Below are 15,223 nucleotides of genomic sequence, written 5' to 3'. Positions count from 1 at the left end.
ATGCAACTAATATTCTTTGAAAACCATTACATTTAATTTTCATGGTCATTCCTTCCATCTCATCTTTAAGCTGTTTTATCTTCTATATAAAAATACGTATTGTGTTAATCCTGATTGCCCAAATGCAGTATAGAGAGTCTGGTTATACTTGGCATGTAGCCATCATGGCGACATGCCTATTTTTGTTCTAGTACTTCATAGATTTTGTAGACATTAGGGCTGGGAGGGACCTTGGGAGATCATTGAGTCCAGCCCCTTGCTTGGTCTACTTGAAGTTCCTATTCTTCATTTAAGACTCTAGTCAAATCACAGACCAACACCCCCTCCCCAAAAAAAACAAAACCAAAAAACCCACCACTGGCAGGATTCATACTGGATATCACCTGCCAAAAAGGCTTTTGTGGCCTCTTTTTCTTGCTAACCCTCATTTGTACGCAGTTGCCCATTAGAAGAAATCTTTTCTGTGCATGCCTTTCTATTGGTAACCCTTTCAATGTGACAGTGCAAACTAGCTGAAGCATTAAGTGAGACATTTCATAAGTGGTAACTGTTGGGTGTCTTTTCACTCAGCTAGTAAATGCCTATTTTTCAGTTTTCTTGATCATTATTGATAACAGTGCATTCTTATATCTTGACATATCACAACAGTTTAATTCAAAAGATATAAAAATCAAGCATAGTCATATTAAGAAGTAAATATTAGTGTTACACTTGATGAACATATGTTGAATTTATGTTAGTGTGTTTTCAATTCTATGTGTCCTCTCCTGCATTTTAGTCAGACTTGTATTAAGGTACAACGCCATATCATTAAAGGTTCTTCCCCAAATCTTTACATCCACGGGAGCTTTGTTGTTGTAAGGTGACTAGGCTCTCCATTTACAATGGCATGAATGAAGTTGGGATATGAATCTCAGTTTTTAACTAACTTTAATTTTCTTGCTTTTACAGGTCATATTTTAACACAATCCTAACATAATTAAGGTATGTGCGTAACAGCTGAAATAATAACTACTTTTCTGAATACTGTTTGAATCCTGTCTCATATTTCATATATAAAGTTTCAGCCTAAAATTAACCAAACACCCAAAAAAAAATTACAATGCAAAAGGCATTTTATCTAAGTTGAAAATGTGATGAGTATTACTGTCTTTAATGTACATTTTTATTTATATTTTATTTAATAATAAAAAACGTGAATGTGAATCTTATGTACAAAGTAGTTGCCTCACCCCTGAAAGTGCTCTACAGCCATAACCTAACATACATGCATGGCTGCAGAGGATTTGTAAAATAGTTGATTGTGCAGACAATTAACTCTCATCTAATCAGGTAACAAATTATGGTGCTCTGCTTTAAAGAACATTAGGGAACTTGTGAGCACCTATACATGTGCCTGATGCCAGCTCCAGTGTGAACTCTAATTAAAGTGCTCCCTGGGCTGCTACGCCTGGCCTCAACTGGTATGGAGCCCTTCACCTTGTGGCCCCTGCCAGTTACCGCAGCTGGGGTACTTGGGGGAGCTGGGGAGTTTGCCCCAGCCCAGCCCAGCCTCACACCTGTGTGAAAAATTAACTCTTGAGAAAACACATGTTCCTTAAGGCACTCTGAAGCAGACCACCCTACTCTGTTACCTGATTAGATGACTTTTTGCATAGTCAGCTATTTTAGAAGTACTCTGCATGTATGCACATCTGTTAGGTCCTGGCAATAGTGTGCTTGCAGGGGCCAGATCGCATGAAATGGGATGTGTGGAGGGGCAGCTCGAGGCCCCCTCCAGCAAGACTGAGGGAACAGGGGGCTGCAAGTTGGGAGTACAGGGCACCACCAGGGCTGGGGTGGGGGCTGTGGTTTGGAAACGAAGGGCACTGGGAGGGAAAGGGACTGAGAGTCAGGAATGCAGGGCACTAGCAGGGACAAGGGGGATGCAGGTTGGGAGTGAGGGGCACCAGTTTATCCTGGGGGGGGATAACCCCTAGGTCCATATGTGGATTGTCTTTTCAATACTGTTTTCAATTGCAGAGAAAGATGCATGCCTGTGCTTTCCAAAGAATAGAGTTGTAAGGAGCTGTTCAAATCCACCAAACCATAGAGAAGTGTGAAATAAGATCTGAATTTTGCTGTTGTTAAAATCTTCTTTAATACCTCTCCCCTTCTCAGTTAGTTCATACATGTATTGCTCTTCTAGAGCTGGATCCCAGTCTATGCCTGTTTTGACAATAGATAAAGCACACTTACGCCTTCTGATTAGTATTTAAATTATATTTGATTATTCAGACTCTGTGATCCTTTCCTGATTGATGGCAGAACATTTTTCTCATTAGATGGGGAGAAAACTGGTGACATTTAACAGGCAGAATTCCAGATACTATGATGAAGCACTAGGTATGAGTTTCTCACTTCTCATCACCCATCAAAGTGCCAGCTTTGTGCTTGTCTGATTTGGGAGCTATTCTGAAATAGCTGTTTGAAAGTGGTTTGAGCTCATTCAGAAAAAGAGCATTCACACACACTGTTAATCAGAAACAGCCTTTCTGATCTAAATTCACATCCTACCTTAATTTCCCCATGAAAATAAGTCCTTAGGTAGGCTGTATTGGTGCATTTAGGTTTTTTTGTCTCCTAACCAGTCATGTATTTTCATCTTCACAGAAAGACAATATTTAGGAGTCTTTGTGCCAATCATAGCACAATGGTAACAATCTTATTCCAGCTGTCACTCCAATCAGAATCAGTTTGTTGACTATCACACAGAGCTCTAATATTTAAAGAACTAAAATGCTTTTAGAGTTTTGTTCTCTTGAATCTCCCAAAAAGAAATGGAACCATCTCTGATTATGGCCGATTGACTCAACTCATTTTTTTTTTTGGACAAGGCATCACAAAAACATCACATGAGCTTTTGATAATTTGTATGGTATATGCTGATAAGCATTTCAGAGGTCATTTTTGCATTTTGATTCATATGGGTTTCAGAAGCAAACTAATGTTAATGATAACGTTTAATTCCTTCCTTGTCCTCCTCATCTTCGGAATCAGTATCATCATTGTAGAAGTGAATTGTGGCCTGCACTGGAAAACTTGACAGAACCTTCTCTCCAATGTTGTGTAGATACTTTCTGGATTTAGATTTGGGCAAGTAGAGTCTGCTAAAGAAATGTAATGCAAATTAAAAAACACGACAAAAATATATGAATTCTTCCAGACTAATTGACAAGTTTACATATTAAAAGCTAATTATTTTCCTTTTCTTTTTGAAAGAGTGAGTCCTCTGCATTCTTAAAGGCTTCTCCCTAAAAGTCACATATCACCAACAGCTAGCAGATACTTTTGATGCTAAAACTGAACACTTACTTATATTTACCTGTCTTTGGAGTCTGTCAAATATTGGGTCAGGCAGAGGTCTCTATTTGACAAAGTGCTGCTACTGAAGAAAGTTAAGCAAGTGTGATTTTTCTAGAACTGTGTAGAATGCATAGATGGATGAGAATCTGAGGGACACTGGTTTCTGATGTTGAGTACTTTGTCCAAGTGATACAGGAAGTCTGGCATCCTTTACTGGTGCAAAGTTAAGGTCATTGTATGTTGTCTGCTGGACAGAGCCGGTTTTAGTGACTTGGTGACTATTTTGGGTGGAGAGGCAGGACAAAGTATGTACAGTTAGGTATTTTAACTGGTTATGTCCCCACTTTTGTAATTTTGTATTAGGCATGTTCAGCATGCAGCATTAATTCACTTCGTATTTTTGCATCAGTTAAATTAAGGGGTAAATAAAATCTGCCAGGGTAATATTTTTCAGATAACTTTCTACTTTTTGTGATTAGCATGCTGCTTCTGATGCTGCAGGGGTGGGCAATTATTTCAGCTGGAGGACTGCTTAACGAATTTTGGTGAGGTGTTAAGGGCCTCAAGGATAACCCTGCCCCTTGATGGGTGCCCTGCCCTTTGGTTGCCATTTGGAGACTGGAAGCCCCACCCACTAACCCTCAACCTTTGCCACCGGAAGTCCCTCTCCTTGTCCTGGAAGTGCTCCTTTTGGAAGTGGGGGGTGCCATCTTGAAACGAAAAAAAGGCATATACTAAAAAAAAAAATCAAACTTCTACTATAACTTATTTGTACAAAGAATGCTAGTCTGGCCTGCCATGTAATTTTGTGGGAGGAGAGGAGGGAGGACAAGAAAACATTTATTATTCCTGGAGGCAAGCACCTATAATAACTGGGGCAACCTGAATTCAAGACTCAACTCTACGTATAATGGGGAGATATGTCAGATTTAACTTCAATAACTTCATGTTGCCATACTAGCATTTCCAAGGAATAGCTGTTTTCTGACTAAGCCCTTACAAACAGGTGTTATTACTAAACAGTAATCCATAGGATTTGATTAGAAAACTGTTCTGGATTATAAGAGGCTTCAAGCGGATTCTGCAAAAAACTAACTTTATACCAAATCTCCAATAGAGAATGTAAAGGTTATGCAATTAAAAACTCACGTCAGAGAATATAAAATGTACAGTTGCAGATGCATCCTTAGTTCATCCTTTTTGTATGAGTTACAACATAATCTGGAAGATATGTAATCATTGACTTTATTTCAAACAACACAATATGAGATTTCTGCACCTCCTTAGATGTGTGTATTTTGGTGAGTTAGACTTCTTATTGTCTACAATGCCCAGGTTAGTTGTCTGTCTCTGCTTCTCCCATAAGAGTTTTTGCATTGTTTCTTATGCTATCTTTTCATATGGGAAAAAATTCTCACTTAGTCTACTTTGATTGTAAGTATGGGTTTTCAAATACTTTTGATTGATCAGACTCATCTTTTGCAGCCCCCTTAGACATAGTCTGCAGCCCATCAGGGATCTGTGAACCACAAGTTGACAACACTGGTTTAAAGTATTAAATTTGTTACCCTATGTGCTCTTCCTTCCCACTCCTGCTTTCCTCATGTAAATATTCAGAAGAGCAGATTCGTTTATTTTGCTTTTGCAAAATACCTAGCACAGTATTATCATAATATATTGTTAAATATTGTATAACGTAGCATCTTGTAACATTTTTCTTTATCCTACTTTATTGTCAATGTTAAAATGGCCTTGTGTATCTTACTGATCTGTTATATACAATCTTCTGTTTGAAGTACTGTTAATTTACTGTGTGTTATTTCTTTCCAGCAAACAGTATATAGTTTCTTAGAAGCGATTCAGGCAGGTAGCCAGCTGGCTATAAATTTACCTAGCCATATATGCCAAAAAAATTCCAGTATTAATCTTCTGTGTTGTAAGTGTGTCTTGCTATAGTTTTAATTTGAATTACTTTCAGAATATGAGTATAAAACATGAGAAAATGGTACATATGCCTTCCAGATAGTAGCAAAACATGAATGTTACTTTGCATTGTAAGGAAAATAGAGCCTGAAGTTTCCAAAGATGGTATAGAGTACACAAGCACTACAATTGCTTAAACTTTCTCTTCAAACATGCACCATTCTCAATCAAATTAAACATTAAACCTTAATCCTGAGAAGTAATTTAACAAAAAATAAACAAAAAAATGCAAATCAAATCATGGTATAAAAATGAAAGCTTCTCGTGTTGTTGCCATAACACTGAGCTCTTTTTTAAAAAAAGCCTCTGAAATTCTATTAGTTTTGCTTTTTACACCAGAGTTCCTTCAATGATTATTTTTTCCAGACTTAACCTTACCGTTCCTTGACTTCTTGTCAGTTGAACATCCCTTGCTGTCAAAATCCAAGGTCTCCATAATGTAAGGCTGCTGAAAGGTTAATGAAAAGCACTCCCTTATCACTCTGTACTAACAGGTGTATTTCAGTGCAGTGACAGTAATTTTAAATACATGCTATTTCTAGCTTTGAAATACATGTGCCAAGACCAGAATTAAATTAAGTTGGTAAACATGATCTACACGGTAGATTTTTCTTTCCTTACAGTTTGGTCGTAGGGTTGCATTACAATGACATTGCCAGTTTTAAATCTAGTTAGATGAATAACCCTTAAGTGTGCTCAGATACTGCACTTTATGTTTGGCCATTGAATTATACTTTACTGTTCTATGATCACATTTACTTTTTAAACATTTTTCCACTTCATTCTTGCTGTATTCACAAGCAAATGTAACAGGGAACCTGACAGTACACAAAGTGCTAACAGATAAGACTAAATAAACTGGCAGTGGGCAAGGAATCAGTTACTCTATTATTGCCTGTGCTTATAGCTGAATCAAAAAGTTCTAGCTTTATTTATTTTTTATTAGAAAAGTAAGAACATTTTCCAAACTGTGTTGCAACCTTCCATTCCAGAAACCACCATCACCCAAAGTTTAACTGTCTCCAGTGCTATATATAAAGCCTTTTCAGAAATAGGATAAGTTTCCAAAACATATTTGAGGGCAAAGTGCATATGAAGTCTAAGCAACTTCATTTTTAATAGTTAGAATTTGCTGTCTCCAAAAGAGACAGTGCTGATTTTTTGGTATAATTTAGCAGCTGGTATTATTTCAAAGAGTGTTAATCACTGATTTCTCCATGGATAGGTTTCTTCTGTAATGACTACATGCCTGCCTTTCTGCAAGTGCTACCTTAGCTCATTTTAGCTGAATAGTATTTCAATTAGAGATTTAAAACAGCCAAGAAGGTGAGGAAGGATACCATCCTTTTCTCTGCATCTTACCTCTCTGATTGCTCTCTTAGATGGAGCAATTGCATCTGCATATCTCTGGAATAGTGACAGATGTGAGTGACTCTTGCCTGAAGTGAATGGTCAGAAGCTGCATTCTCCATAGTCCTTACCTGTCTGCAGTCTTGTGTACCAGTGTCTAACTAGCTGCTTGTCCTGGCATTTCAGATCCTCCTCTATCTTCACTCCCAAAGAGTACTTATCTAAAACAAACAAGACTTCAGGTAAAAAGGAGAAAGATGGCTTTAATGAGTTTTCCTTTGTCTACCCTAACTTTTTCAAAGATCTGCTGCTGTCACTGTTCTTTTGAAAGAATAACAGTTACAGTAGTTTGGAGAAATGGGGATCTCTTGTTTCCATTAGTTAGCACATTACATTGGAGATAACTTGGATTGTCTTTTTCCTTCTATAGTAACTTATCTTTCTACCCATTTTTGGTTCCTTGAGAAAGTCTGTGTAAATATAAATTTTATGCATGTTTAAAAAGTACATCTTTGACAAAACAAAATAGAAAAGTATCAGTCAAAAGTGGAATCTGGAAATAGCACAACTGTGACATGACTTTAAGAAGATCTCTGCTTTCATATTATAACTTCATGTTCTAACTTCTCATTTCAAAAGAAAAAAAATACCAGAGTAAAGGGAGATGAGCTTATGTAAAATCTTGACTCAATGACTGCCCTAAAATGGGAAATGTTACTTTTTAGGTTGATCTCTTTGGTGTGTGAAAGTGAAACCTGGTGTCATCCAACAAAGCAAGATGGTAATGAATATCAGTGGTCTGTGGATCTTGTTGTTTCAAACTATATAATGCATGCCTTTAACTAATAGGGTTAGATAGAAATTCACCTATTCCAACTTTTCCTTCCCATTGTATCTCTTTGGGTTGCTCATTTCAAACAGCCTATTATATCTTACAAGAACTGATTTATTGCCTGATTGGCAGCTGTGATGGGGGTAGTCCTGAGGCCGATCACTATATTGGCCCATCTGTCACTTCTGCACTGCTCTGGTGCTGGCTTCTGTGCCCCTGTAGCTGCACCCCTCCAGTCCTAGGGCTCTCTGCACCCCTGTGTAGCTTTTGTCACCCTAGTGGCAGTAGTTCTGTATCTCAGTAGCTTGTATTTAAAATCACCAAGAGAGGGACTCAATGCCTGGATAAGAGTTGTGTGGACCTTTGAGAAAATACCTTTCTCCTGAAAGCATGTGAGAAGCAAGGGGTTTTTGGTGATACATTTTATTGGATCAACTGTATACTTAGGAGTAGTTGTGCATTGATAAAGAGTTTCTTGGCCGATACCAATAGCCAATTATTAACCAGCCATATCAGCTGATACTGATCTGATAACCAATTTACAGGAATGCAGTTGGTCAGTGCGGAGAGCAGCGCCCTGCAGGTAAGTTTGTGGAGGGGAAGGAGTGGGGGGGGGGCAGATTGAGGCCCCCATGGTGAGGGATTGGGGCAGGGGCTGGGGGTGCTGCCCAGCCAGGGCAGCGAACGGGAACCCAGGGGGCCAGGGCAGGGAGTGGGACGGAGCCATGAGTGGCTCACCAGGGGGTGTGGGGAAAGGGGGTGACTCTCCGCCGCTGCATGCACCCCCAGGGGAGGCATGTGCCCTTACCAGATTCGGGCAAGGAGCAGAGGCAGGCTGCCCTTTGTGGGCCAGGGGTAGCACCAGCCTCCTCCCAGTGGGGTGGGGCTGGGTTCGGAGCTGGTGGGTGTGAGGCAGGCTCAGCTTTGCAGGGCAAGCGGCAGTGGCACTGGGAGGGGTGGGTATGTGGGGGCTAACTTAAATTTTAGAGTAGCTATAGCCCCCTCAAGCCACTCCCAGCTCTGCCCCTGCTTAGGACACTGTGCTCTGCTGCCTTTTCTTTAGGAGGCCCCTGCTGTGAGGCAGGCAGGGGGAAGGTGTAGCCAGGATGGGGCTTCCAAGAGAAAGGTAGCAGAGTGAAGTGCCTTGAGCAGAGGCAGTGTTAGGGAGGGATTTGGGGGGCTATAGCCAGCTCAAAATTTTCCTTAGCCCCCTCCTGTAACCATTCTTTCTAGTACCACCATTGCGTGCCACATGCAGCTGAGCCTGCCCCACTTCCACCCACTCTGAGCCCAGCCCCTACACGAGGAAGAGGCTGGTGCTACCCCTGGCCCCAAGCCCACAAGGGGCATGCACAAATCCAGGGGGGGAAAGTGCCCCCCCATGCCTCCTTGGGGGTGCATGTAGTGGCAGGGAACTACCCTCCCTCCACACATCCCCTGGGAGAGCAGCCCACTCCCTACCCTGGGCCTGGGGTCCCATTCACTTCTCTGGCTGGGTAGCCCCACCAAACCCAGTCTCTGCCCCACTCCATCCCGCACCATGGGGGCCTTGATCTGCCACCCCTTCTCCACAGACTTACCTGCAGAGCACTGCTCTCCACGCTGCCCGGCTGCATTCCTGGCCATATGCATGGCAGCTGCATGCATGCACATGGTGTCCAGGAACCCCAGCCAGAAGGCTCATTATATTTATCAGTGACATTATTGGTTACACCAGCCAAAAAAGCCATTAGCTGATAATGCTAGTTTTCCTTTTATCAGTGCTGATCTGATATGCAACCAATATATCAGTACACCTCTAGTTAAGAGAAAAGTTAGACAAGTTTTTTAAGCATAAAGTCTGGCAGCAGTAACAGTGTTAATTACCTTGGTTCTGGGAAAGGAAGAAACACAGAAGTTTTACATTGATTATGAAATCTAGGAATCTACAGACAGACTAAAAAGAAAAGAAGAGAATGCAAGACTCCTCTATGGACATTGGCTTGGTAAAGGAGCACAGCGGTTATAAATAAAGATATTTGTATTCTATGCACCTTAGAGGAATTGATGCATCTTTATATGTTAAATTTGTTATTTGATAAATTGGATTAATTAATAGATTTTTAAAAACTCTGTTATTACAGAAGATGCCTGAAAATAATAGGCAGGAATTAAATCTGCACAAGTAGGTGCCATTTTTATTATAACAACACATCCATGGGTTGCCTATGGTTAATATATATACCTTAATTTTAGAGATGTAAGTAATTATTATGCTTCTCTGGGAAGGGCTGAGGATGCATAATTAGGTTTATTCTGTTGTTTGTATACAGAATAACAGTTTGTTAACTACATGAATATAATTATTTCTAAAATAATGCAATGCTGTATACTTTTTCTGCAGATTTAAAAACAGATACAGCATTTTATCCTTTCTGTATTTTTGGTAAACTAAATAAAAGACAATTAGAAAATATTTGTAAGAAAAATTAAGTGAATAGTACTCAAAAAAACAGACTATACATTAAGTATAAAGCATGGTGTCCAAGCAAAAAATCTTTCCATGTATCTAGGCAGCCTACAACAGCAGTTATGTAGTGCTGGATTAGGGTTTTAAGCACATGAGTAATTTAATTTACTTAAATGAAGTAAATCTAAATTAGCTATGTAGTCAATGTCTGTGAAGGAAATATATGCTACTGGTTGAAAAAGAAGTAAGCCTTACACAGTGGATGGCTACCTATAATAATGCAGTCAGATCTGTGGGGGGGCAGATGGTTAAATTTATGGGACACGGCGCAATTGTGGGAAGACACTAGAACTGTTTCAGTGAAGTCGGCTTAACAGTTTTAGAAAGTTTTATTCTAACAGACAAAAAACAGTTCTGCAAGTGGCTAGCTCACTGAAATACACCAACCAAAATCAGCAAAATCTGGAATTTGAAATACTACATTATTAATTGGGAAACTAAAATGTTATATTAGGAATATTTGGTTTTGTTGACATACATCTACCACCTGTTACCTAGAAAAATAAACAGGAATAATGTTAACCCTAAGGATTTCTTCCTTACCCAGAAAAACACTACTTGAATACTGTTGCATAAACAATTCTAAAGACACACAATTCTAAAGAAACCATAATTGCCTATACCTTTATTTACCTGTTCTATGTCCCCACATTTTTAAATAACATACTCTAACTTCGCTATTTTATTACTGTTTTCTTTCTTTAATTTCTACCAGAGGTAGGATGTAATTTGTGAGACAGATGTGTGAATGGAGGAAAATAGGGTTTTTTGCGGGGGCAGAGGGTTAAGTAAATTAGTAGTAAAAGTGCTTGAGAAGTACTTTTTTGAAAAAGTCAGTATTAAGCCCGTTGGCAGTTTTCCAATTTAAAACATGTATGGCTTTTTGTGATGTCATTATATTTATGTGAGGAGCAGTATTTTAAGTACTCCATATGAGAAGAACTTTGATTGTGTGACAGCTGTTAGTATTTATCAGTCCATATGCTATTCTATGAGTTCAGGGTGTGTTTTCCATACTGTTGTCTTTGTTTTGATTCAGTTGTCATAAACAGGCCTGACTCTGATTTCCTTGGAATTTATGGGTGTTCTATATCTGTCAGGGATCAGTCTATTCTATTGCAACTGAGGCTACAGACTTTGCATTTGTCTCAGGATAAACCATTTTATTCTGGGAAAAGTGCACTCCTTCAGATCTCCATGTCTTTTGTCCTGGGATAAATCCTAAAAAGATTCATGGGATTAAAAGTACTAACAGTTTATCCCAGGACATAACAACCTGTCTGATTGGTTATCTCAGAACTGTATCGTTGAATTGTCAGCGTGTTCAACCATTCACACAACCTTGATTAGAATGACAATGTGTGTACACATTAATCCCAAGATATTTCTGTTCCAGGACCAGCACAGGCACATCTGGACCAGAGACAAATGCAACATCTGTTTGTAGCCTGAAAGATGGTTTCAATAAGTGTTTTTTTTATTGCCTTTGGAGAGAGATACTTACATTTAATGTACAGTTAGGCCATTTTGTGTTTAACTGAAGGTGACACTACTCTATATTTGCGTTAATTTATTTTTGTCCACCTTCTTTCTATGAAAAAATATTCTACAAAAGGAAAACAAAGTACTTTGAGTCTTGTCCATAAATCATTACCTCAAGTATGTTGACAAAAATGCTGAATTTGATTTGTGAAATATTTTCTGCTGCTTTTCTAACATCTGTGTTGAACATTTCTTACTTTACAAGTACACATGCTTTCTGCCTTCAACACATGAATTATTTGTGTGGTATGTAATTGGGTTAATCCTTTGGCTAAAGTGCTTTTTGTAACAGAATTCAAGTATTTTTGCAACTGACACAGTTTGGTACTAGTTAAAAGATTTATGTTTTATTGCCAATGTACTGTTGCTATAATTGTTCTTTAGCACCCTTATCTTTGAAACACTTATGCATATGTTCTGCTTTATAGAAATGAGTAGTTTGCATGAAGACACCACATATTTCTTAAGGAAAATGGGCTCCATTGAAAAGCTTCCAGCAAATACGCTATTAGCTAGTATGGATTTCATGTCTCCATATGCCAACATCCCCCATGATAAAGGACTACAAGCCATAAAGAACTTTATCCTGTGGAGGATTTCCATCCCAGTCTCTTCTTTGTCTCTTCTACAAGTTTTTTTTCATTTCTTTGTCATTATCTTCTTACCTGTCTGTCATTCAGTTGCCTTGGGTTACTGCATATGTGAAAACCCTCAGGTGAGAGGGTGGGAACTCTACCTCTCTATTGTTTTAGCAATGACCACATGTCATGGGGGCAGGGTCTAAAGCCTAGGTGACAACGCCTGCCTTGGTAGGACCTGAAGGGTGATGTCAAAAGGGCTATATAAACCTAAGACTGCCCAGGGGGAGGCGAGCAACCATGATAAAGACACACACAACAAATGGAACATCTGCAACTCTCTTTCTCTCTCTCAGGATGCTGAAGTGAGTAAACTACCTGAAACCTATCTAGATGTATAGCTTACTGTAATGTAGAAGTGTATCAACCAGCTACTAAGCTGACGCTGCTTGCTCTAAGGTTATTCATTGATGCTTCTCTAACCTGTATCCTTCTCCAAGCTGATTCTCTGTAACCAATGAAGCTCCCCACTATAATAAGCATAGTGAACTTGCTAAGAGAGGGATCGGGTAAGCCTTTGTGCCCCCTTGGTCTGGCTGACTAAGGAAAGCTACTTTTGGTGCTTCAGAATAAACGAAGCACCCCAAAAATCTCATAGTGTGTCAAGCACCCTCAAGGTCTACAGAGCCTGTGTACCCCAGGGGACATAAGACCCTATGACAGACCAGAAACCCTGGGTGGTGGCATCAGTACCCCCAGGCTGCTTGTGGGTGTGCTTCAGGAAGGGGGATGACTGGATGTGAGGCACCCTGGGGAGGTACTTGGAGCTTGGTAGGTGGTCAAGCATGGTGAGGTGGGTGACTCGGTGCAAGAGCACCCCGTACTGGCCTGCCACAATCCCCCTTGAGAAAACTGCTGCTATTTCCATTATGCTTTCCTTTTACACAACAGATCTAGGGACTCCCTATATCTACAAATGAAGGGCACTACCATGGCCACACATATAGCCCCTGAATATGGCAACATATGTATGACAGACCTTGAGGTCTGGTTCTTCTGCAGCTGCCTTCTTATTCCCTTGGTATACCTCAGGTACACTGATGAGATCTTTATAATATGGACACATGAGAAGGAATCTATGAAGTAAGGGTGAGCAAAATATAGCCTGCGGAGCATATCTGGCCTGTAAATTGATCCTTGATAACTCAAGGAGGGAGGGCTGCACCTTACACTGCTCCACCATAGCTGGGCTCAGGCTAAGCCACGCAGTGCACAGACTCCTCTGCCCCCATGGGCAACTGGTGCCTCCTGAGTCTCAGGGGCAGCTGCAGATGCTGCTGGCAGCATCACTGGCAGGGATGCAGCTAGTGAGTACCCACAGGCACTGGCGCCAGCCCTGTGAGGCACCCCCACTACACATTGCCTATGTTAATCCCCACACCTGGCTTCCTGTTGGTGCTACAGCTGTGCAGTCCTGGTACTGTGGCTGCCAGCAAGCAGGGCTACATGGGATGGGGCACAATACACACTGAGTAGTCATTCTGTCTGCTGCAATGAGCTGCTGCTGTCATGGCACCATTAGTCCATCCTGGCCACAGGCAGGGCTCAGCCCAGGGCAGCCATCCCCAACTTTCCCAGTGTGTCGTGGTGGCAGAAGTGGCTAATTGCAGCAGGTGGGTGGGATGGCTATCTGGTATGCTGCATCACACCGTGTCCCATGCAGGTTTGGCTGCTGGTGGCTGGGGTGCAGGACTCTGAAGCTTCTCACCAGGAAGCCAGGTGGGAGGGTGAATGTGGGGGTGGGGCGGAAGAGTCTGCTCACTGCATCAAGGAATGTTGCCTGGCGGGGATAAAGGCTGGTGGCCAGAAATCAGCTGGAGGGACACAGCAGGGAGGTGGCTGCAGGACTATCCCTTGGGCTGAATGGAGGCCTCCCAATGCTTACAAGGAGGGGCTGGAGAGGGACCCAGCAGAAGGGCCCAGGGCTTGATTTAAAGGGCCATGTCACCCTGGATGGTGAGGGGTGGCGAACGCAGGACACGTGAGTGGAGTGTGGGTGGAGGCCTCTCCTTGGAGTTCTAGTTCTTTATTTATCTTTCAGTTTACCTTGAAGCCCAAGAGTCAGAGAAAAGGCCAAAGGACAGACGCTGAGGGCTAAGTGGGCCAGGCTGCTCAGAAGATCCTGACACGGATAGGCTAGACCCACCATTGAGGCCATCTCACCATCTCAAGCACATCTGTGTGGCAGGGAAGAAGGCTGTTGCAACAACCAAGGGCCGAAAAAGGCAGAGAGGGAGTGGGACACTATAACAGAGCAGAGTCAAACTGTCCATTGTTCAGCAGTCCCAGTAGTCTGGCTCATGGCTGGAGTGTAGGGGAGATAGAGCCCCAGGAACTTCTACTAGTGATGACGCCCTGTGCGTTTCCCACTGCAGAAAGGAATCCTACTACTGAACAGAATATCCAAGATGTGGGAGGCAAGTATTGGGGTATCCTCTGGGGAAAATGTCACAACAGCAGGAGTCGTCTCCATGATAGACCCCTAGTGCGCGCTCCAGGGCCACACGGGAGAGGCTCCATGAAGTCAGACGGGCACAAACACTGTTCTGATATCAGTTGCAGAAAGAAACAAAGGCCCATGGCAGAACACTTTAACTTCCATGGATATTTCTTTGCTGACCTCAGGATTGCTGTTTTCAGGCAGAAAAATTTTAAAAATCCAGTTTGAATAGGATTGGATTGTGTGAAGTATGGTTTAAACAGAGACTACGAATTCCTATTCCTTTACCTGGATTCATTTTTGTGATTCCCCCTTTGTTCCTACGGGTTCTTTGCTTGTGTCCCTCTCCCAGCACTGCTCTCCTCCTTCCTTCCTCCCTGTCCTCCCTTCCCACCTTTTGTATTCAAATCACTCACTTCATTTTACACAGGACTTTGTGTGCTATATTTGTCTTTTCACAGCATCTGATGAAAGGAGCTTCAATTTATGAAAGCTTATGATGTACGTATATATGTATGTATATTATCTAGTCTATAATAGTGGTTTTCAACCTGTGGTCCATGGATCCCTGGGGGTCTGCAGAC

General features: G+C 41.3%; 1 protein-coding gene across 1 annotated transcript; it reads right to left on the bottom strand.

The window, feature by feature from the left end:
- Window positions 1–1,266: 1,266 nt before the first annotated feature.
- On the bottom strand, window positions 1,267–6,978 carry RIPPLY3 (ripply transcriptional repressor 3). The gene is made up of 4 exons (XM_019557109.1): window positions 6,691–6,978; window positions 5,707–5,776; window positions 4,773–4,864; window positions 1,267–3,149 (listed from the first exon to the last, which is right to left on the bottom strand). Exons 1-4 carry the CDS (start codon window positions 6,798–6,800, stop codon window positions 2,990–2,992), a joined length of 432 nt encoding a protein of 143 aa, XP_019412654.1. The 5' UTR covers window positions 6,801–6,978; the 3' UTR covers window positions 1,267–2,989.
- Between the last annotated feature and the right edge of the window lie 8,245 nt (window positions 6,979–15,223).

Source organism: Crocodylus porosus, unplaced genomic scaffold (genome assembly GCF_001723895.1).
Source record: "Crocodylus porosus isolate Cpor-Errol unplaced genomic scaffold, CroPor_comp1, whole genome shotgun sequence".
In the NCBI taxonomy this organism is placed as follows: Eukaryota; Metazoa; Chordata; order Crocodylia; family Crocodylidae; genus Crocodylus; species Crocodylus porosus.
This window is presented reverse-complemented; position numbering and strand designations above follow the sequence as displayed.